General features: G+C 45.2%; 1 protein-coding gene across 2 annotated transcripts in view; it reads left to right on the forward strand.

The window, feature by feature from the left end:
- Nucleotides 1–2,062: 2,062 nt before the first annotated feature.
- NPR3 (natriuretic peptide receptor 3) overlaps nt 2,063–23,475 on the forward strand; it is a 76,169-nt gene continuing 54,756 nt past the window's right edge. For both annotated transcript variants that reach the window (XM_069745986.1, XM_069745987.1), the window contains exon 1: nt 2,063–2,729. In XM_069745986.1, the coding sequence (XP_069602087.1) occupies nt 2,063–2,729 (667 nt within the window). The remainder of the gene's footprint in view (nt 2,730–23,475) is intronic.

Raw genomic sequence — 23,475 nt, forward strand, 5'->3', positions numbered from 1 at the left:
AAAAATCTGTGTTCCCATAAGCGCCTATAGGGGCCCCCCTGCTCCATCACAAGATGCAGATTTATTTTTTATTTATTTATTTATTTTTTTTTGGGGGGGGTTCAAACAATACCCTGCTGCTAACTGCGGTGTGTACAGCTTTAAGAAAGAGGCGGCTGTCTGACAGATGACGTGGGAATGTTAATGAGTAACTCAGGAGAGAAAAAAAAGCCCCCTCTGAGTGAGTGCACCATGTGTGGTAATAGGCTTGGCTGCCACACTATTTAAACTGGGGATAAACTAAAGAAGAAGAATCAATAAGATCAAACAGCAGAGGTGCCATCAATGACAAGCCTGTTACCGTAGAGAATCCTTACACATCAGGGGCAGGAGCAGAACCACAGGGGCAGGAGCAGAGCAGAACTCACCTGGATACACAGCTACAGAACCACAGGGGCAGAACTCACCTGGATACACAGCTACAGAACCACAGGGGCAGAACTCACCTGGATACACAGCTACAGAACCACAGGGGCAGGAGCAGAGCAGAACTCACCTGGATACACAGCTACAGAACCACAGGGGCAGGAGCAGCGCAGAACTCACCTGGATACACAGCTACAGAACCACACGGGCAGGAGCAGAGCTCACCTCAATACACAGCTACAGAACCACAAGGGCAGGAGCAGAGCAGAACTCACCTGGCTACACAGCTACAGAACATCAGAGGAAGGGGCATGATCTGAGCTCATCTGGCTACACTGCTACAGAACATCAGGGGCAGGATCTGAGCTCATCTGGATACACAGCTACAGAAAATCAGGGGCAAGATCTGAGCTCATCTGGCTACACTGCTACAGAACATCAGGGGCAGGATCTGAGCTCATCTGGATACACAGCTACAGAAAATCAGGGGCAGGATCTGAGCTCATCTGGCTACACAGCTACAGAACATCAGGGGCAGGATCTGAGCTCACCTGGCTACACAGCTACAGGTCATCAGAGGAAGGGGCATGATCTGAGCTCACCTGGATACACAGCTACAGAACATCAGGGGCAGGATCTGAGCTCACCTGGATACACAGCTACAGATCATCAGGGGCAGGATCTGAACTCACCTGGCTACACAGCTACAGAACATCAGGGGCAGGAGCAGAGCAGAACTCACCTGGCTACAGAACATCCTAGGAAGGGGCAGGAGCAGAGCTCACCTTGCTACAGAACATCCTAGGAAGGGGCAGGAGCAGAGCTCACCTTGCTACAGAACATCCTAGGAAGGGGCAGGGCAGAGCTCACCTTGCTACACAGCTACAGAACATCAGGGGTAGGAGCAGAGGTCACCTGGCTACACAGATCCAGATCATTAGGGGCAGGAGCAGAAGTCACCTAGCTACACAGCTACAGAACACCAGGGCAGGAGCAGAACTCACCTGGCTACAGAACATCCTAGGAAGGGGCAGGAGCAGAGCTCACCTTGCTACACAGTACAGAACACCAGGGGTAGTAACAGTGCAGAACTCACCTGGCTACACAAATCCAGAACATCAGGGCAGGAGCAGAGCTGGGTTACCTGGCTACACAGCTACAGAACACCAGGGGTAGGAGCAGAGCTCACCTGGCTGCACAGCTACAGAACATTAGGGGCAGGAGCAGAAGTCACCTGGCTACACAGCTACAGAACACCAGGGCAGGATCAGAACTCAGCTACACAGATCCAGAACACAAAGGGCAGGAGCAGTGCAGAGCTCACCTGGCTACACAGCTACAGAACCCCTGATTAGCAGCAGAGCTCACCTGGCTACACAGATCCAGAACCCCTGATTAGCAGCAGAGCTCACCTGGCTACACAGCTACAGAACCCCTGATTAGCAGCAGAGCTCACCTGGCTACACAGATCCAGAACCCCTGATTAGCAGCAGAGCTCACCTGGCTACACAGATCCAGAACCCCTGATTAGCAGCAGAGCTCACCTGGCTACACAGGTACAGAACCCCTGATTAGCAGCAGAGCTCACCTGGCTACACAGGTACCGAACCCCTGATTAGCAGCAGCGCTCACCTTCCACCGCACTTTCCCTTTAAGGATGACCTCTTTCCTGCTGACCCTGGCTCTGGTGGTCCTAGCACAGGGCGCCCCCCCGGACGATGATAAGACCGTGAACCTGCTGGTGATCCTGCCCCGGGATGACCGCTACATGTTCTCCATCAGCCGGGTGCAGCCCGCCATAGACTACGCGCTGCGGGCCGTGCAGCACAATGCCAGTCTGCTGCCGGGCTTTACGCTCAATGTCACGTACCGGGACTCGGACTGCGGGAACCGAGCGCTCTTCAGCCTGGTGGACGCCGCCCTGAAGGAGCGGAAGCCGGACGTGGTGCTGGGCCCCGTGTGCGAGTACGCGGCGGCCCCGGTGGCCCGGCTGGCCTCCCACTGGGACATCCCCATGATCTCCGCCGGGGCTCTGGCCACGGGCTTCATGCACAAGGCGGACGAGTACTCGCACCTGACCCGCGTGGCCCCGGCCTACACCAAGATGGGCGACATGTTCCTCGGGCTGTTCCGCTACCACAAGTGGAGCCGGGCGCTGCTGCTGTACAGCGACGACGGCGCGGAGCGGAACTGCTTCTTCACGGTGGAGGGCGTCCACACCGCCTTCAAGGAGGAAGGCTACCACATGGCCGTGCACAGCTTCGACGAGGCCAAGCATGTGGACGTGGAGGACGTGGTGCACTCCATCCAGAACAAGGAGCGAGGTAAGACGTGCCGGCGGCGGCAGGAGCGATCACCGAGGAGCGGGCGGCGATATTTACATAGGACTGACAGCTGGTGACAAGGATGCGTCCACCTAGGTCTGCTCCAGCTGTGGGGGCTATTAACCCTTCACATCCAGGTGCTGTAGCTCAGCGATGGGGGGCGAATCATGCAGGAAGATGCAGCAGAGCTGAGCTTGTCATTGGCGCAGATCTCTGCACCGGTCCTGTGTCTACAGCAGAGCTGAGCTTGTCATTGGCACAGATCTCTGCACCGGTCCTGTGTCTACAGCAGAGCTGAGCTTGTCATTGGCACAGATCTCTGCACCGGTCCTGTGTGTACAGCAGAGGTGAGCTTGTCATTGGCACAGATCTCTGCACCGGTCCTGTGTCTACAGCAGAGGTGAGCTTGTCATTGGCACAGATCTCTGCACCGCTCCTGTGTCTACAGCAGAGCTGAGCATGTCATTGGCACAGATCTCTGCACCGGTCCTGTGTCTACAGCAGAGCTGAGCTTGTCATTGGCACAGATCTCTTCACCGGTCCTGTGTCTACAGCAGAGCTGAGCTTGTCATTGGCACAGATCTCTTCACCGGTCCTGTGTCTACAGCAGAGGTGAGTTTGTCATTGGCACAGATCTCTGCACCGGTCCTGTGTCTACAGCAGAGCTTAGCTTGTCATTAGCGCAGATCTCTGCACCGGTCCTGTGTCTACAGCAGAGCTGAGTTTGTCATTGGCACAGATCTCTGCACCGGTCCTGTGTGTACAGCAGAGCTGAGCTTGTCATTGGCACAGATCTCTTCACCGGTCCTGTGTCTACAGCAGAGGTGAGTTTGTCATTGCCACAGATCTCTGCACCGGTCCTGTGTCTACAGCAGAGCTGAGCTTGTCATTAGCACAGATCTCTGCACCGATCCTGTGTCTACAGCAGAGCTGAGTTTGTCATTGGCACAGTTCATGTTGACATCCTGATATGTGCGCTGTCTGACATATGACGGAGAGGTGTAAAGAGACACTAAAGCCTGCTGTAATGGGGAATGTATGGTAGCAGAATATTAACCCTTCACAAGTCCCTGTATGTGACATCAAGTGCAACAATGTAAGGTTTCTTGTTCCCAGACATTTGTTACCACTGATGTAGCAGAACTAAATTTGTCATTAGACATTGTTAAGCCGCCCGCAGCACACTGAGTTGTACCAAACACCCAACTGAGCTCTGCTACATCTGTAATACATCTTTGGACTGGGATTTCCCCAATGTTGTAGTCAGAGTCCAGTCTGATGACATTAATGAAAGCATGAAGCCGAGATTAGATACCGCACTTGTATCCGAGGATTAGGTTCTTTTGAAGAAAAAAGCGACTTTGCAGACATCTGTTGGATCTCTGACTGCTAAACATAATGAGAAAGTATATTGAATGCAGATGTAGCAGAGCTGAGCTTGTGATATGGATTGGAGCTGAAATTTGTGCAACTCCCTGCAACTACAATGGGGTTACCTGTGGTTTACATGGGACTGCTGGTAAACATACTGTATTACCTTTATTCATAAAATTATTATAATGCAAAGATAATGACAAAATCAGCTCTGCTACATCTTTTTTTTCCTAAACTGAATTTGTCAATGTAGGAGAGCTGAGTTTGTAAATTGTCGCAGCTAATTGTGACCCCTTAATGTGTGAAGATAGTAAGAAACTGTCCAAATGTAGCAGAGCTTAATTTGCCATTTACCTGAGAACTACTGTTTATAGGTTTCGATGATCTTGTCATGTAAAATTATTCAAACCCTGTTGTACGTACAGATGTAGCAGGGTTGAGTTGGTTATTTAGCACTCCCTCATCTTCTCATGCATTATTTGAGGTTTTTTTTTTTTTTCCATAGGACTGCAGGTAAACTTATCGTGGTGGGTTGGAGGTGACATAATGACGTCGGCCGTGACACCCATACAGATGTAGCAGAGCTGAGTATGTCATTTAAACACATAGCGATTCCTGAGATTAATGCTGGGGTTACACAGTGACTTTGGCTGTGATGCAGGTTGTGCCCCCCAAAGATGGCCGCATTCCGCTGCTGCATAGTGCAAGTGAATGGGGTCGCACTGCACCCCCCAAGGCACCGACAGCAAAAAGTCTGAATGATTTGGAGTTTTTGTGACTTGCTTGTTGCGATACCTTGTGAGTTGCAATGCTACCCCACTCACTTGCACTATGCAGCAGCCACCGCTTTATTGGACCTCTGGAACCACAATGCAGTCCTATGTAAATCTACATATATTACATGATCAGCGGCATTTTCAAGACAGCAGCCTGATTCAGAATCTTAAAAGGGAACTCCATCCAAATATCACACATCTGGGCTCGGTTGAACATATCGATCACCCAATAACTAGTTAATTCTGTGAGATGTGACCATGACAAATTCAGCTCTGCTACATCGATACGTCACTCAACTTGTTTCCATCAGACAACCCCTTCATCATCTATCCTAAGAATAAGTGATGTCTTGTTGGGACCCGATGAGAGATTATTAATGAATTAGGTTTTGGCGGAATATCAGATTTTCCGGATTATCAGGACTACGCTCTTGATCACAGGTTGTCCTGCTGCGTGGACTGTACTGATCTGGGGAAACAGATGTAGCAGAGTTGAATTTGTCATTGAACTTCTGTCCGCTTTGTTAGAAGAGGTTAGTTGTAACATACTGAGCAGTTTTTGGGCTGTAGATCCCCAACAATTGGCTGAGTCTGTGAAAGAACCAATCAGCAAGTGTTTAATTCTCCTGCAGTGCCTCCGCAGGAGGAATTAAGTATTGCACCTCTTCCATTGAAATCAGATTGTAGTGTATGGGTATGTTGGGTCCTCCAGCGCAAGGGGATATTCTCTGTAGCTGCTTTCACATTAGGACTGGATGGGGTCACATCTATCTTTTCCGCAACTGGAGACCTTAGGAGGCAACTGGAGACCCCCAATGCAAAATCTGTAACAGGACCCCAACCTACCAAAAGCCACTTATAATACTGGTGATTCTTATGTGGCACAGGACCTTATGGTGCAACTGCTTCCTCTGGGGGGGGTATCCCTAAAACATTACATTGTTGGCAGATCCTATTGATTTTTGAGGGTCCACAGAAAACCCTTTCCTCTGTGACACTGAGAATCCCGTGTGCTGCATTCCCATGTAAATCCAGGTTAATGACTCCTGAAAATCCTTGACCCACATCCTCCTGGCCGTGCTGTACGTGACCGGCGGACGGTACCATTAATCTGCAATGTTCACAACTGACAAATCTACACAGCCGTAAACTGTACTGCAGCTCTCATCTGAGCAATGTCCGTTCACTGCATGCAGGTATATTCTAGATATAATACTGCATGTAGGGTTTAGTTATTTTGCAAATATTTAACATTTTCTAAATTCAGATTCTCAATGACATCATATCTGCCTGCGTACAGAACTGCTCATACATTTCCGCTGGCTTCTTTTTAGTTCTCAGTCACAGTCATTCCACTACCCCATGTTATGTTAGTCCTTCGCATTCAAGTAAAGAAATAATCCATGTTCTGGCCGCCATCTTACTTGTAAATATGACCGTCTGTAGGCAGTAATGCTGACGACCAGGGGTGTAACTATAAGGTGCGGGGTTTGCAGTTGTACCTAGGCCCTTATGAATAGGGGAGCCCCATAAAAAAAGACTTATTATTAAAGACTGCAGTAGCACACGGCACCATAATGTGGTGTAATTTTGGAGATTCAGATCTGGACTGAAACCTGATTCTAATAAAATGGAAAAGTTCTACAACTTTTTAATAGAGTTTCATCATTTCATGATCTCCGCTTTCAGCAAATTCTTGTTTTAGCGTAAAGGCTGAAACATCAAACAAAGAGATGGATATACAAGTATTCCTAATATTTGGAGTCCCGGCTGATACATTTGACCTGCAGTGATACATTGTAACAAACTGTTAGGACAGGAGAGGGAGATGTGTGCAGCTAGAACTGTCTGGACTAGATTCAATTGTATCAGATGTGAGCAAGTATTAAATCTCTGGAATTGTAACTTCTGGATTTAAAGGGAACCTGTCATCAGGAAACTAGATCCCCTACTAAAGGTATGATGTTTATAAAGGCCCCTTAATGCTTATCTTTCTTGTAGTACTTGGTCTGGAAATTGTTGAGCAGTCCAGCTCTGACGTTTTAATGACAAGTGCAGTGGGAGGACACTGCACTTCCAGCTCCAGTGCTTGCCTACTGATTACCCTGCCCGCTGTCAGTCTCCAGTCTGTGATTGACAAGTCACTCTTCTCTGCCTACGTGAGACTCTGCGCAGGCGCCAAATCATTGCCCCGGGTGGTCTCATCAGAGGGGCGGCGCACGTACTGATCGCTAGTAAGAGTCGTCTGCCTATCGATCTGCACATGTGCTGCCCCCTCTGATCATCGCTTGGGGTCATCTCAATAGACCGGATCAGTAGCTTGCCTACTGATTACCCTGCCCGCTGTTAGTCTCCAGTCTGTGATTGACAAGTCACTCTTCTCTGCCTACGTGAGACTCTGCACGGGCGCCAAATCATTGCCCCGGGTGGTCTCATCAGAGGGGCGGCGCACGTACTGATCGCTATCAAGAGTCGTCTGCCTATCGATCTGCACATGTGCTGCCCCCTCTGATCATCGCTTGGGGTCATCTCAATAGACCGGATCAGTAGCTTGCCTACTGATTACCCTGCCCGCTGTCAGTCTCCAGTCTGTGATTGACAAGTCACTCTTCTCTGCCTACGTGAGACTCTGCGCAGGCGCCAAATCATTGCCCAGGGTGGTCTCATCAGAGGGGCGGCGCACGTACTGATCGCCAGCAAGAGTCGTCTGCCTATCGATCTGCACATGTGCTGCCCCCTCTGATCATCGCTTGGGGTCATCTCAATAGACCGGATTAATCTTGGTAGCTTGAGATGACCCCGGACAACAATGGTTTACTGTCTATACTTTTCAAACCCATTGTGGGGTAAACGTGTGGACCCACTGGTTTTGCTTGCAGTAGCCTGCAGTCTGTGTATGGGGGCCTCCCATCCACCACCCAAATTTTGACGAATCAAGCATTTTGGATTTTGACATTCCTTGTATTTTTTTTCTCTTGGGGCACGACATTTGTTTATGACTCTCTCTACCTAAGGCCGGGGTCACACTTGCGAGTGGAATGCGAGAGACTCGCGCGAGTTTCTCACACTGCACTCACAAGTGTGACCCCGGCCTTAGGGATAAACCATCTTTTGTGGAGCGAGGAGTTCCATTAGAATAGGACAGGTGCACTGTACCCGGCAGATATCTGTAGACACGTCTGTCCCCACTCTCCACCCGATGCAGGGCTGTATTACCCCTGGTCAAGGAACATCTGGGTCTGTCAGTATCTACAGTGTATGGAGAGCTGTCTGATCCTAGACGTTGTGTGCGGCCATAATATTGGCTTCACTGATCATAGTCTAACCAAGTTTCAGTTGAAAACCCCCCATATGATAGAATTTAGTCACCCCATAAAGGGCCTTATGGGATTTTGACACTATGTCGGAGATTGTAGTCATTATCGTATTCTCATCATCTTCCTTGTTGTGGAAATTTACAGGAAATGGGGGCGGATTTCACGAGTTCCTATACCTAAAACCTCATTAAGTTTTGTGTTTTGGACTGACGTCAGCTCGGACCGCCGACTCCTTTTTGTGCTCCGGGAGGAACTCTTACAAATATTAGTTTGCATCCTTCCTTTGTTTTTATTGCTTTCCTACATTGAACGTCACCTGCCGTCAGAGCTGGGACTGGGAACCAGTGAGACCACCATCAGTATCCATGACTATCCCGGTTATTACATCGATCTCCTGATTTTTAGAATTTGGGGTCCCAATTCTAAAATTGCATTGGCCACTTATCGGCCTCTAGGGTTAATGTTTAGGGCCATTTTTTGTATCGGATGCCGAGGTACCCATCCTGTTCTATATTGGCCCCTGCATTTTGCACATTTAGACCATATTGTTAAGGGTGCGGCATGTCAGTAAAAATGAGTTATGAATTGGGTAGATGTTACGGGGCACAGGGGGCTCAACCCAAGTTTTTTGTTTTTTTTTAATCTGTATGAGCCTGGCCCTACAAAATAAAACCCGTATGGAAAACACCATAAGGTAATTTAAAAAAAAGAAAGAAAAAAACCCCTAAAAAATTCCAGAATTGTCATTTTTTTTGGTCGCTGTACCTCCCCTCTAAAAAAAAAAAAGAAATGAAATCATCATATGTACCACACCCCAAAGTGGTGCCAATAAAAACTACAGCTTGCAATGAAAAAATAAAGCCCTCACTGCTCCATTGAAAGAAAATATTGAGTCTCAGAAAATGGCGACAAAACCAAATTTATGTATTTTTTTCATCACTTAAAAAAAAAAAAAAAAAAAATATATATATATATATATATAATTTTTTTTTTTTTTTTTTTTTTTTTTTTTTTTTGTATTGTTATAATAATTTTGAGCTGGAGAATCATTTCGCCAGATTGTTTTTTTTTTTTTTTTTTACCACAGAACATCATAAAATGGAAACCCCAAAAACTGTGGTAGAAATTCTTCTTTTCCCATCATTTTATTGGATTTTTTCCCCTTTTTTAAAGTACATTATTATAGTAGGGAAAGGAAAAACGAAAGTGTAAAATTGCCTGGGTTGGAAGTGGTTAAGACCCAGAGTCAATGGTGGTATTATCACATGCCAAATTCAGGAGATGTAAGAGGAGATATAAACACCTCATGAGAAAGGAGAGCAGCTGAAATTAACAAAGACCAGGCGGCCATTTTGTTGTGTACGACCCTATATAATACATGGATACATCAATGTGTGTGATCTGTAGGGTCTTCATAACTCTTTATATCACAGTGCACTATATACAATCTAATATTCGCCTCTTGCTCTGCATTTCCACACTAGGCCTCATGTACTAAATTTGCCTTGTATGAGCCCTTGTTACCCATAGCAACCAATGAAAGTTCAGCTTCCATTTTGAAACTTGATCTGGAAAAATGAAACGTTAATTCTGATTGGTTGTTATAGCTGCATTATAAAATGTCATCAGCCAGATATATACATGCAATGTTGAGCGGTCAGTGACGCCAACATGATAAAATGGAGGTTATTTATGTCCCAAAAAATCCTAAAAATTCATTTTTTTGAGGAAAAGCTGTGGATTTTTTACCACAGATTTCACTCTTTGTTTGGATAGGGTGAAATTCACAACGTAATGTGGATTTTGCAGTGGACTTTGGGCCTAAATCTTTAGTGTAAATTTTCTGTTACGTCTTGAGGAAGTGGCGAGGCTAAAAAAAAATGGTACCAAGTACCCCACCATCTCTTGTATCTGCGAGAAGGAACACGTTTTTGGAACAACCCAGAACCGTTACATTTTTTTGCAAAAGACTATGGCGCCAACTACCCGCTATAGCTATACCCCAATCTATTGCCACTTCATCATTAACCCTTGACGGAGGAGAGAAAATACTGCCTTCATCAAGTGGCAGTATAAGGAGGCGGTGATTATTTCCAGCTGTGCAGGGAGCAGCCGCTCGGCCCTAACGAAGACCATAGCACCCGTCGCCCCAAAATCACAAATGGGAAATGGAAGGAAGCAGTGCTATACGCCTGTAGGTTTCATCTAATGGCATAAAAATATGGGTCATTATTTGTTTTGTTAAAATCCGCCATCAGGTTCCAGAGATATTGGCCTTTTTATTTAATGCTTATTTTTATGGTCTTCACCAAGGGGGCGTGGTTCACTGGATAATAATGCAAAGCAGCTGAAAGACATGCCCCTGAGGATCCTGTGAGCCACACACCCTTGTAAAGACCATACAAATTGGCAAAAAAAGGAAAAGGCCCATATCTCTTTAACCATATGGTAGATTTAAAAAAAAAATGGAATAAATAGGGGAACATTGGGAATAAAATAAAAGTAAAAACTGGCTACTTTTTGACCTTGTGATTCAGTAGCTGGTCAAGCAAGTCTGACGTCTTACTGAAGTGCTCCATATGGGAAATTGATGGTACCAGTTCATGGGGTCCTGTGATATTCCTATTGAGCTTAATTATAACCCCTGTTACTACTTTGCAGCCGTTGCCCCAGTTCGATATCTTAATTTGGAATAATCTGCACTCGTTCTAATCCTCTCCTAAAGCCTTAATAACACATTGTGTAAAACAGATTTTTTTTTTTCTCCCTTGTAAAAAGCCTTATATTCCCTGTAACCTTATCATGTGGCAAAAGGTTACTGGCACAAGCAGGCATGGCGGGAAACAGAGGCCGCCCTCACTGACATGTTCACACAGCTTTCAAAGCAAGCTTTAATCCCTGGGACATGTTATGTAATCCCCTGCCCAGGCCCTAATTACCATAAACCCTAACAAGGTGATAATTCCCATTTACATGGTATTCAGCTATTGAGTACAGATGTAGCAGAGCTGAATTAGTCATTGAAGCCTGCACTGACACCATGAATATTTTTAGGAATATACACCCCCACTTTGGGGTCACATGGGTCCAGGGAGCTGAGATATTAGGGCTGACATGCTGTAAAGCTGATTTACTTCATCTTTTAACTTCTAATGGCTCTGCATGATGGAATAGTTAAAATAGATTTTGAGCGTGTTCGGATAAGGTGTTATCTGACCACGCTCAAGTATTTTCGACGTGCTCGGAAAAAAAATGCTCGAGTCATCGCGGCTGCATGTCTGGCGGCTGTTCGACAGCTGCAGCACATGCAGGTATTTTCTAACAAACAGGCAATCCCCGCATGTGTTGCGGTTGTCGAACAGACGCGAGACATGCCACCGTGGCGACTCGAGCATTTTTTCCAGCACGTCGAAAATGCACGATTATGACACGAGCATGCTCAGATAACATCATACTCGCTCATCACTAATTTTGACCCTTCAGATCCTGTCTTCCTTGCTGACACATACTCACAGGCTTTGGATATTAGATTTAATCTTTGTGGTGGATATAAAAATAAAAAATAATGATGGGGCTGATGGATTTCTGCATGCCCAATCCTTTTGCTCTCAGAGGAGATATACCGCTGATAGAGGAGTCTGCCCGCAGATTACTCCCCGTTTCTCATTCACAACACGTCAATAGGGGGACTGAACAATTGGGGGTACGGCCACTGGGGCACCTACCAAATCTGAGAAAGGACTTCTGTGACCCTTTTGTGAATGGAGTGGTTGTGTGCATTAACGGTGGTCACACATGCCCTACTACTCCCACAGACCCATAGAAGTGAATGGAGCGGTGGTCCGTTTTCTCAATCAGTTGGACTTCCAGAGGGCGGATCCCCACTGATTATACACTTAGCATTTATTCTGTATCCCTTTTATAATGGGATCGGATGTTCTACCCTTAGTCGCCTTTATGGCTGCCGAGACATTTTACTACATTATGCTTTGTTCAGAGTTGCGTTGCCCCCACTCATGATAATGAAGGAAGCTCAGCGTCCTCTTTACTGGTTTTCTCGTGCCCCGTCACCTGGCGGCAGGTCCCTGCACTGCTGGTTTGCTTACGCTACTCTGTGCAGGGAAAAATGACAATGTAATGCAGCGTCGCATCAATGCTCAATCCTACATTCTGAGGACTGGTGGGGGCCACAGAAGTTTGACCCCATATTTATAAAATGATGGCGAAATGTCATCACTTTATTAAATAGGAACCTGTGTAATACTACATTTGTGCAAGAAATTGCTTCCATATGATTTTTTTTTTTACAGCTGAGAGCAGTGCCATAGCGACAGGCCCCTTTAAATTTGGGCTCCAAAAATGTCTTACAAAAATCATCAGATAGGAAGGACTTGCCCCGAAGGCTCATGTAGCTGATTTCCATGTGAATGGGGAGAACTTGAAGTTCTTGTACTTTCTGGCTGCATCTACAGGTTTATGAATCACGTGGAATTGTTATTGTGATTGTGACAAAATTAGATCATTACCTGCAAAGAGTTTCACAAAAATGGAAACTAGTCTAGCAGAGTTCACCTTGTGACAGTGTCCATATTATTATTATTATTATTATTATTATTATTATTATTATTATTATACATTTTTATAGCGCCATTTATTCCATGGTGCTTTACATGTGAAAAAAGGGGGCAACTACAGACAAATACAATAAACATGAGTAAAACAAGGCACACACAAGTACAGGAGGAGAGAAGACCCTGCCCGCGAGGGCTCACAGTCTGCAGGGGATGGGTGAGGATATACTAGGAGAGGGTAGAGCTGGTCGTGCGGCGATTCAGTAGGTTGAAGATCACTGCAGGCTGTAGGCTTGTCGGAAGAGGTGAGTCTGGGGGAAGCACAGGAGAAGTCTTGGATGTGGTTGTGGGAAGAAGAGATAAGAGGGGAGTAGAGAAGGAGATCTTGTGAGGATCGGAAGTTGCGTGTAGGTAAGTACCGGGAGACCATGTCACAGATGTATGGAGGAGATAGGTTGTGGATGGCTTTGTATGTCATAGTAAGGGTTTTGAACTGGAGCATCTGGACGATAGGAAGCCAGTGAAGGGCTTGGCATAGGGGAGAGGCTGGGGAGTAGCGGGGAGACAGGTGGATTAGTCGGGCAGCAGAGGGTAGGATGGATTGGAGGGGTTCCTGAACGCTAGAGGGGAGGCCGCAGAGCAGGAGGTTGCAGTAGTCAAGGCGAGAGATGATGAGGGCATGTACTAGTGTTTTTGTGGTTTCGTGGTCAAAGAATGCAGGGATCCGGGAAATATTTTTGAGTTTGAGACAGCAGGAGGAAGCAAGGGCTTGGATATGTGGCTTGAAAGAGAGGGCAGAGTCGAGGATCACCCCGAGGCACCGAGCATGCGGGACTGGGGAAAGTGAGCTGCCATTGACATTGATGGATTGGTCTGGTGGAGGGGTAGAGTGAGATGGGGGAAAGATTAATTAATCTTATAAAAAATTACATTACTGATCCTAAGTCACGTCCTATATTATACTCCAGAGCTGCACTCACTATTCTGCTGTTTCAGTCACTGTGTACATACATTACGTTACTGATCCTGAGTTACATCCTGTATTATACCCCAGAGCTGCAATCACTATTCTGCTGCTGCAGTCACTGTGTACATACAATGGGAACGGAAAGTATTCATACCCCTTTACATTTTCAACTCTATGTTTCATTGCAGCCATTTGGTAAATTCAAAAAAGTTCATTTTTTTTCTCATTATTGTACACTTTTCACTCCATTTTGACTGAAAGAAACAGAAATGTAGAACTTTTTGCTCAGTATTGAATAGAAGCACCTTTGGAGCTAGTACAGCCATGAGTCTTCTTGGGAATGATGCAACAAGTTTTTCACACCTGGATTTGGGGATCCTCTGCCATTCTTCCTTGCAGATCCTCTCCAGTTCCATCAGGTTGGATGGTGAACGTTGGTGGACGCCATTTTCAGGTCTCTCCAGAGATGCTCAATTGGGTTTAGGTCAAGGCTCTGGCTGGGCCAGTCAAGAATGGTCACAGAGTTGTTCTGAAGCCACTCCTTTGTTGTTTTAGCTGTGTGCTCAGGGTGATTGTCTTGTTGGAAGGTGAACCTTCGGCAAAGTCTGCGGTCCAGAGCACTCTGGAAGAGGTTTTCATCCAGGATATCTCTGTATTTGGACGCATTCATGTTTCCTTCAATGACAACCAGTCGTCCTGTCCCTGCAGCTGAAAAACACCCCCATAGCATGACGCTGCCGCTCTATATAACACAACAATAGCTGCAGCTTTGGAATCGCTTGCCCCTCTCATACATACCAAAGCTCGCAAAATCAACAGACAGCCCTGGCACACCAGCCTGACCAAAGAACTGAGGCGAGCTTCCAGGGCTGCAGAGCGGAGATGGAAAAGATCCCACTCCAACGAGCACTTTATCGCATTCAAACAGTCCCTCACTACTTTCAAGACCACACTCGCCACAGCTAAACAAACCTACTTCTCATCTCCTCCCTGTCTCACAACCTTAAACAGTTATTCCACCAACATAGAAGAGGATTCTTTACTGTTAGGGCAGTGAGAATCTGGAATTGCTTGTCTGAGGAGGTGGTGATGGCGAACTCAGTCGAGGGGTTCAAGAGAGGCCTGGATGTCTTCCTGGAGCAGAACAATATTGTATCATACAATTATTAGGTTCTGTAGAAGGACGTAGATCTGGGGATTTATTATGATGGAATATAGGCTGAACTGGATGGACAAATGTCTTTTTTCGGCCTTACTAACTATGTTACTATGTTACTATGTTACCTTCAACTCTCTCCTCCGTCCCCCAGCACCTCCTCCCTCCCCACTCATCTCAGCTGAAGACTTTGCCTCATTTTTCAAGCAGAAGATTGAGAACTTCAGAGACCGTTTTAGTCGACAACCCCCAGAGCCCTTCCTCCCAACTACCCAGCCCTCCACCTCCAAAACCAACTTCTCCACTATTACAGAACATCGACTCTCCACTCTACTCTCAAGATCGCATCTTGCCACCTATGCACTTGACCCGATCCCTTCCCACTTCATCCCAAACCTCGCCACAGTTTTCATTCCAACTCTAACCCATCTCTTCAACCTATCACTAACAACTGTTGTTTTCCCCTCAAACTTTAAACATGCCTCAATCACACCTATCCTCAAAAAGTTCTCACTTGACCCATCCTCTGTATCTAGCTATCGCCCTATATCACTTCTCCCCTATGCCTCAAAACTACTGGAACAACACGTCCATCTTGAACTGTCCTCCCATCTATCTTCCTGCTCCCTTTTCGACCGCTCACAATCAGGCTTCCGGTCACACTACTCCACTGAAACTGCCCTAACTAAGGTCACCAATGACCTCTTAACCGCCAAGAGCTAGCAACACTACTCTATCCTCCTCCACCTGGACCTGTCCTCTGCCTTTGGCACAGTGGACCATTCCCTATTACTACAGACCCTCCCTTGGCATCACAGACTTGGCCCTATCCTGGATCTCGTCATACCTAACTGACCGAACATTCAGCGTCTCCCATTCACACACCACCTCCTCACCTCGCCCCCTATCTGTCCGAGTCCCGCAAGGTTCAGTCCTTGGGGCCCCTGCTCTTCTCCATTTATACTTTTGGCCTGGGACAGCTCATAGAATCTCACGGTTTTCAGTATCACCTCTATGCTGATGACACACAGATCTACATCTCTGGACCAGATATCAGCACCCTACTAACCAGAATCCCTCAATGTCTATCCGCTATTTCATCCATCTTCTCCGCTAGATTTCTAAACCTTAACGTGGACAAAACAGAATTCATTGTCTTTCCCCCATCTCACGTGACCCCCCCCAATGAACCTATCCATTACAGTAAACGGCTGCCCACTCTCCCCAGTCCCACAAGCTCGCTGTCTCGGGGTAATCCTTGACACTGATCTCTCCTTCAAACCGCATATCCAAGCCCTTTCCACTTCCTGCCGCCTTCAACTCAAAAACATTTCACGGATCCGTACATTCCTAAACCAAGAAACTGCAAAAACCCTAGTCCATGCCCTCATCATTTCCCACCTCGACTACTGTAACCTCCTGCTCTGTGGCCTCCCCTCGAACACTCTCGCACCCCTCCAATCTATTCTAAACTCGGCTGCCCGACTAATCCACCTGTCCCCCCGCTATTCCCCGACCTCTCCCCTCTGTCAATCCCTTCACTGGCTCCCCATTACCCAGAGACTCCAGTACAAAAGCCTAACCATGACATACAAAGCCATCCACAACTTGTCTCCTCCATACATCTGTGACCTCGTCTCCCGGTACTTTCCTGCACGCAACCGCCGATCCTCACAAGATCTCCTTCTCTACTCCCCTCTTATCTCCTCTTCCCACAATCACATACAAGATTTCTCTCGCGCATCACCCCTACTCTGGAACTCTCTACCACAACATATCAGACTCTCACCTACCATCGAAACCTTCAAAAAGAACCTGAAGACCTACCTCTTCCGGCAAGCCTACAACCTGCAGTAATCACCGATCGACCAAACCACTGCACGACCAGCTCTATCCTTACCTACTGTATCCTCATCCATCCCTTGTAGATTGTGAGCCTTCGCGAGCAGGGTCCTCTCTCCTCCTGTACCAGTTGTGACTTGTATTTTTCAAGATTATTGTACTTGTTTTTATTATGCATACCCCTCCTCACACGTAAAGCGCCATGTAATAAATGGCGCTATAATAATAAATAATAATAATGCTGCCACCACCATGTTTCACTGTTGGGATTGTATTGGGCAGGTGATGAGCAGTGCCTGGTTTTCATTACACATACCGCTTAGCATTATTACCAAAAAGGTCTATCTTCATCTCATCAGACCAGAGAATCTTATTTCTTATAGTCTGGGAGTCCTTCATGTGTTTGTTAGCAAACTCTATGCGGGCTTTCATATGTCTTGCACTGGGGAGAGGCTTCCGTCGGTGGAGGGCTGCAGTGATAGTTGACTTTGCGGAACTTTCTCCCATTTCCCTGCTGCATCTCTGGAGCTCAGCCACAGTGATCTTGGGGTTCTTCTTTACCTCTCTCACCAGGGCTCTTCTCCCACGATTGCTCAGTTTGGCTGGACGGCCAGGTCTAGGAAGACTTCTGGTGGTCCCAATCTTCTTCCATTTAACGATTATGGAGGCCACTGTGCTCTTAGGAACCATGAGTACTGCAGAAATTCTTCTGTAACCTTGGCCAGATCTGTGCCACAATTCTGTCTCTGAGCTTCTTGGCCAGTTCCTTTGACCTCATGATTCTCATTTGGTCTGACATGCACTGTGAGCTGTGAGGTCTTATATAGACAGGTGTGCACCTCTCCAAATCAAGTCCTATCAGATTAATTAAGCACAGCTGGCCTCTAATGAAGAAGTAGAACCGTCACAAGGAGGACTACAAGGAAATGGACAGCATGTGACTTAAAGGGAATCTGTCATTCCAAAAATCGTATATGAGCTAAGGCCACCGGCATCAGGGGCTTATGTACAGCATTCTGTAATGCTGTAGATAAGCCCCCGATGTAACCTGAAAGGTAAGAAACACAGGTTATATTATGCTCACCCAGGGGCGGTCCCGGTTCTTTTCGGGTCCGATGGGCGTCGCGGTCCGGGTCCGGTGTCTCCTATCTTCATGCGATGACGTCCTCTTCTTTTCGTCCTGTCGCGGCTCCTGCGCAGCTGTACTTTATAGTACTGCAGTGCGCAGGCGCCAGGCCTCTCTGACCTTTCCCAGCGCCTGCGCACTGCAGTACTTTGCTCTGCCCTCAACAGGGCAGCATAAAGTACGCCTGCGCCGGAGCCGCAGCAGGAAGACAAGAAGAGGACGTCCTCGTATGAAGATGGGAGGCCCCGGACCACGATGCCCATCGGACCGGACCGCAGCGGGACCGCCCCTGGGTGGGTATAATATAACCTGTATTTCTTACCTTTCCGGTTACATCGGGGGCTTATCTACAGCATTACAGAATGCTGCCGGTGGCCTTAGCTCATATACGATTTTGGGGTGACAGATTCTCTTTAAATATGAGTGTCTGAGCAAAGGGTCTGAATACTTATGGCCATGTGATATTTCAGTTTTTCTTTTTTTAATAAATTTGCAAAAATTTCTACATTCCTGTTTTTTTTACAGTGAAGATGGGGCGCAGAGTGTACATTAATGAGAGAAAAATGAACTTTTTTTGAATTTACGAAATGGCTGCAATGAAACAGAGTGAAAAATTTAAAGGGGCCTGAATACTTTCCGTACCCACTGTATGACACATTGTAACTGCACCTTAACAAACTCTGCTCTGTTACATCTTCACATTAATACCCATCACTTTTATATTCTTCCACTATTTAGCATTTCTGTTTGTTTCTCCTCTCGATCAATAAAAAGGGAATAAACAGCAAAATCTCATTCGAGTCTCAATACAGGAGCGATTGGCTTTTACTGCCAATTTCCCTGTTGTTTTATGATATAGAATTCCTGCAGCCATTTTTTAAATATTTCTGTATATTATATTTCTAATTTTTTGTTTGCATAGTTTTTTTTGCGTTAAATATTTTATTCATTTTCTTGTACTTTTGTATTAATTTTATTTTCATATTAAAATTATTTTTTCACATTTTTGTATTTGCATTTTTTTAATTTTCATATTAAAATTTTTTTTACTGTTCTGCGGGTTTTTAAAATTTTTGTATTATCAACTTTTTTTAATTTTTTTTGAAGTTTCATTCTTTTTTGCTACATTTTTTTTTTTGTTTGTTTAAATAAAGGAGTAATTGTACAATAATTGGCTATACAATGCATCCATAGGAGTGGATCTGTATAGATCCAGTGTTTAGTGTATGCAGCTGCAGTGTTAGGGTTAAGCCTAACCCGCTGCTCTTCGGCTATTAGATTAGATAGCGGACAATGAGTCCAAGCATTCTCCCTATTGATCAGATCTATGGTAGAACCTTCCTAATTGAGCTTCTGTTGACCCCATTCATGAGAAAGTTCCTCTATTGCCCGCGGCAAAACCTCCTTATTGAGCCGGGTCCTTGTAACAATGGCTCGGTTTCAAGCACGGCGGAACAAGCTGTGTTTCATGGCACACAGAACAATAACATAAGTTGTGGATGGAAGAATTCTGGAGCCCAGAGATCTGCACAAGAAGGTTCTCCGCAGCCAAGCAATTCAATGGTCTGTGAAGGTTTAAGATATCCTGATAACCCAAACCCATGGATAGTGCCAGACCGCTGTATTGGGGGCATTATGTAGAAGGAAGAAAGGAACCAGATGCACAAACCTCCATTGTCTTCTTCAAAAATGTCAATTAGCTGCCTGTAAAGCCAGACCTGTTTTAGTTCTTTGTAATTGTAGAAACAATATGCCGGTTATTACAGCTCACTCTCATAGAACGATCAAACCTTTTGGCTGGACCGTTGGGGCACTTTTATTGTGCCAGAGCCTGTGTGCTCTCTCATCGTCCATGATTCTCAATGCTGTGACATAAATACATAATTTTTCTGTACATATATATACACACACAGTTGTGTGAAAAAGTGTTTGCCCCCTTCCTGATTTCCTATTCTTTTGCATGTTTGTGACCCTTAAATGTTTCAGATCACTGAACAAATTTAAGTATTAGACAAAGATAAAACAAGTAAACACAAAAGGCAGTATTTAACTGAAGGTCTTTATTATTAAGGGAAAAAGAAATCCAAACCTACAGAGCCTTGTGTGAAAAAAGTGATTGCCCCTCCTCCCTCTTAAAACATAAAATAACTGTGGTTTATCACATCTTTGGGAAGCTCATTTAAATTTTCCTAGCCACACACAGGTGTGATTACTGCAACACCTGTTCTCAATCAAGAAATCACTTAAATAGTACCTGACTGACAAAGTGAAGTAGACCAAAAGCACCTCAAAAGCTAGGCAACATGCTGCGATCCAAAGAAATTCTGGAACAAATGAGAAGCAAAGTAATTGACATCTATCAGTCTGGGGAAGGTTATAAAGTCATTTCTAAAGCTTTGGGACTCCAGAGAACCAAAGTGAGAACCATTATCCATAAATGGCAAAAACATGGAACAGTGGTGAACCTTCACAGGAGCGATTGGCCAACCAAAATTACCCCAAGAGCGCAGTGACGACTCATCCAAGAGGTCACAAAAGACCCCACAGCAATATCCAAATAACGGAAGGCCTCACAGTTAAGATCAGTGTTCATGACTCCACCATAAGAAATAGACTGGGCAAAAATGGCCTGCATGGCAGAGTTCCAAGATGAAAACCACTGCTGAGCAATAAGAACATAAAGGCTTGTCTCAGTTTTGCCAGAAAACATCTTCATGATCACCAAGGCTTTTGGGAGAATACTCTGTGGACTATTGAGACAAGTTTTTTTTTTTAAGGTGTATGTCCCATTACATCTGACATAGATGTAACACAGCATTTCAGAAAACGAACATCATGCCAACAGTAAAATATGGTGGTGGTAATGTAATGGTCTGAGGCTGTTTTGCTGCTTCAGGACCTGGAAGACTTGCTGTGGTTACTGGAACCATGAATTCTGCGGTCTACCAAAAAATCCTGAAGGAGAATGGCCGGCCATCTGTTCGTGACCTCAAGCTGAAGCGTACTTGTTTTATGCAGCAGGACAATGATCCAAAACACCTGCAAGTGCACCTCTGAATGGCTTAACAAAAACAAAATTAAGACTTTGGAGTGGCCTAGTCAAAGTCCTGACCCTAATATGACTGAGATGTTGTGGGATGATTGTGCGATGATTCCTGTTTGTCGACGTGCCACTTATCGACTCTTGTTGCAAACTGAGACAAAATCTTTGAATGAAGAGACCTTGATATTTCACTCTGGCAGATTGCAAGGTGTGTAGGTCCAGATGCCAGCACTGGAATGACACAAGAGGTCCTACTCCCAGATTGCAGTGTGCATTGGAATAATATACAGTAGACGTTAAGCAGCCAAGGCTGGAAGTGTCGGGATTTCTGCACGTGGATCTCACACTTATTCCTCAATAAATCGCGATGTTTTGAAAATGTAGTTTCCATTTTTTCATAATTTGCAAATCAGTAACATGTCTCCATCCTGTGAGATACAGCAAAAAAAGAAAAGCAGCACATGCTGCCATGGGGCAATAAAGTCCATTTTTTTTTCATTTTTTTTTATGCTGCTTTTCTTTTTTTGCTTTATTATGGGGAGCCACTGAATTGCTGGTTGGAAAAGCTCTGCACATATGTAAAGGTATTGTTTGATGCTGTTGCAATTTTTTTTATCTATGATATGAGATGGATAGATAGACAATGGATAGATAATAGATATATTATAAATAAATGATAGATAATGGATAGATAGATAGATAGATAATAGATAATAAACAGATAATAGATAGATAAATAATAGATAATAGGTAGATAATAGACAGATAATAGCTAGATAGGTAATAGACAGATAATGGATAGATAGATAGATAGATATATGATAGATAGATGATAGATAATAGTACGATGATAGATAGATGATAGATAATAAATAAATAATAGATAATAGACAGATAATAGCTATATAATAGATAGAGATCAGGGATAAATATTTCTATAACAAGCTATTTGTATTATATTTAGAATATTCTCCCCGATGTTCATAGATTATTCTACCGCACACGTGTTCTTGGTTAATGAGCCTTGTGATGACGCACACCATTACATGGCATCCTTTAGACCCGGTGGAACATATATCCCTGTGCATTCTTGCGTGCCTTAGGTACATGGTGCTGCTGCCCTCACATATTTCCACTAATCTTTTGATTTCCAGGCTCCAGCTATTGCTAATTTTCATGTCTGGGTATTACATTGCTATAATTAATGCTTGTGATTGGTGCCCGGGAGGTAATTGCTCAAGGATTATCTTGTCTACCTTAATGGTATCATTACATTCTTGTATGGAGGGGTTAGGCCACCCTAACACGCAAGGTATTATTAGCTGATCCCCTCTCCAAACTGATCAGGCCACTAATTTTTTTTTTGGGGACTAGGGGATTTGGAGGGATGCATGTCTTTCTTTATAGATGCTGGAAGCCCGGCTGTGGATATCGATGGGTTGAAGTCTTCTAACACATTTTCTATGTGCGTTCTCTCTGTATGTTACAGCAGTTGCCTATAAGCCACAAGTGACTATACATGGCTCCTGCATTAAAGCGAACCTTTCATCAGGATTTTGCTAAGTAAACTACAGACATTATCAGGTTGGCGCTGTTACACTGATTAAAGTGATATTTAAGTTGAAGAAATCCGTCTTGTGGTTCTTGTGTAATCAGTGTTAGACGTTTTGAGTTAATGAGATTTTCATTCTCCGGGGCGCGACTGTGGGCAGGCCTTATTTTCATGCCTTCTGGCCTCATCGTCATCCTTATGGGCTTAAATGACAGGTCAGCGAGCCTTCAGTGATCTGCTTCATACTTTAAATACTGCGCTTGCACATTTAATAGTGTGGTATTCACAAATTTTTTTTTAGCTCCAACAAAATGGATCGGCAGCTGCGCATGCCCAGTAGCATCTATCGGCAAGCGATGCTCTCAATCTGGGAGATGATGAGGCGAGAGCATGGAAAAAAGCTCCGACCACAGTCCCGCGCCGAAGTACGAGAATCTCATTAACTTAAAACTGTAAGCAAAAATTAAACGACAACCACAAGACGGATTTCTTCACCCTACGTATCATTTTAATCAGTATAACGGCGCCAACCTGACAGTGTCTGTAGTTTTGCTTAGCAAAATCCTGATGACAGGTTCCCATTAAAGTGATTGACTATGGCTGCTATGTGCCAAAAACAGCTTGATACCTGTCCACAGTGTTTCGCTCTCTCTAGTTGTGCCATAAAACACAGTTCTGTAGACCATGGTTCCCAGGATCCATTGACCACTGTTGACCATGGAAATCAGTTGCTAAGCATGTGATATGTGGCCTCGTAGAGGTTGTTCAGTAGCATTGAAGCCGGAAAAACAAGGCCTGAAGGGGTTTTCCACTCTTTATTTTTCTCCATCTAAAATTCTAAAATAAAAATCCACTTTCAGATACAGATTTCCCGGTCCCCCACCATCTAGGTAAGTGGGAACTTACCTAGAAAGCCTGGGAGCTGGGAGCCTGGGAGCTTTCTAGGTAAGTTCCCACGATCTATGAACATCCAGCAGAGGGCGCCTCACCGCAAATGAAGCTAAGTATAGCTCATTGATCTA

This window comes from Ranitomeya imitator, chromosome 1 (genome assembly GCF_032444005.1).
Source record: "Ranitomeya imitator isolate aRanImi1 chromosome 1, aRanImi1.pri, whole genome shotgun sequence".
Lineage (NCBI taxonomy): Eukaryota > Metazoa > Chordata > Amphibia > Anura > Dendrobatidae > Ranitomeya > Ranitomeya imitator.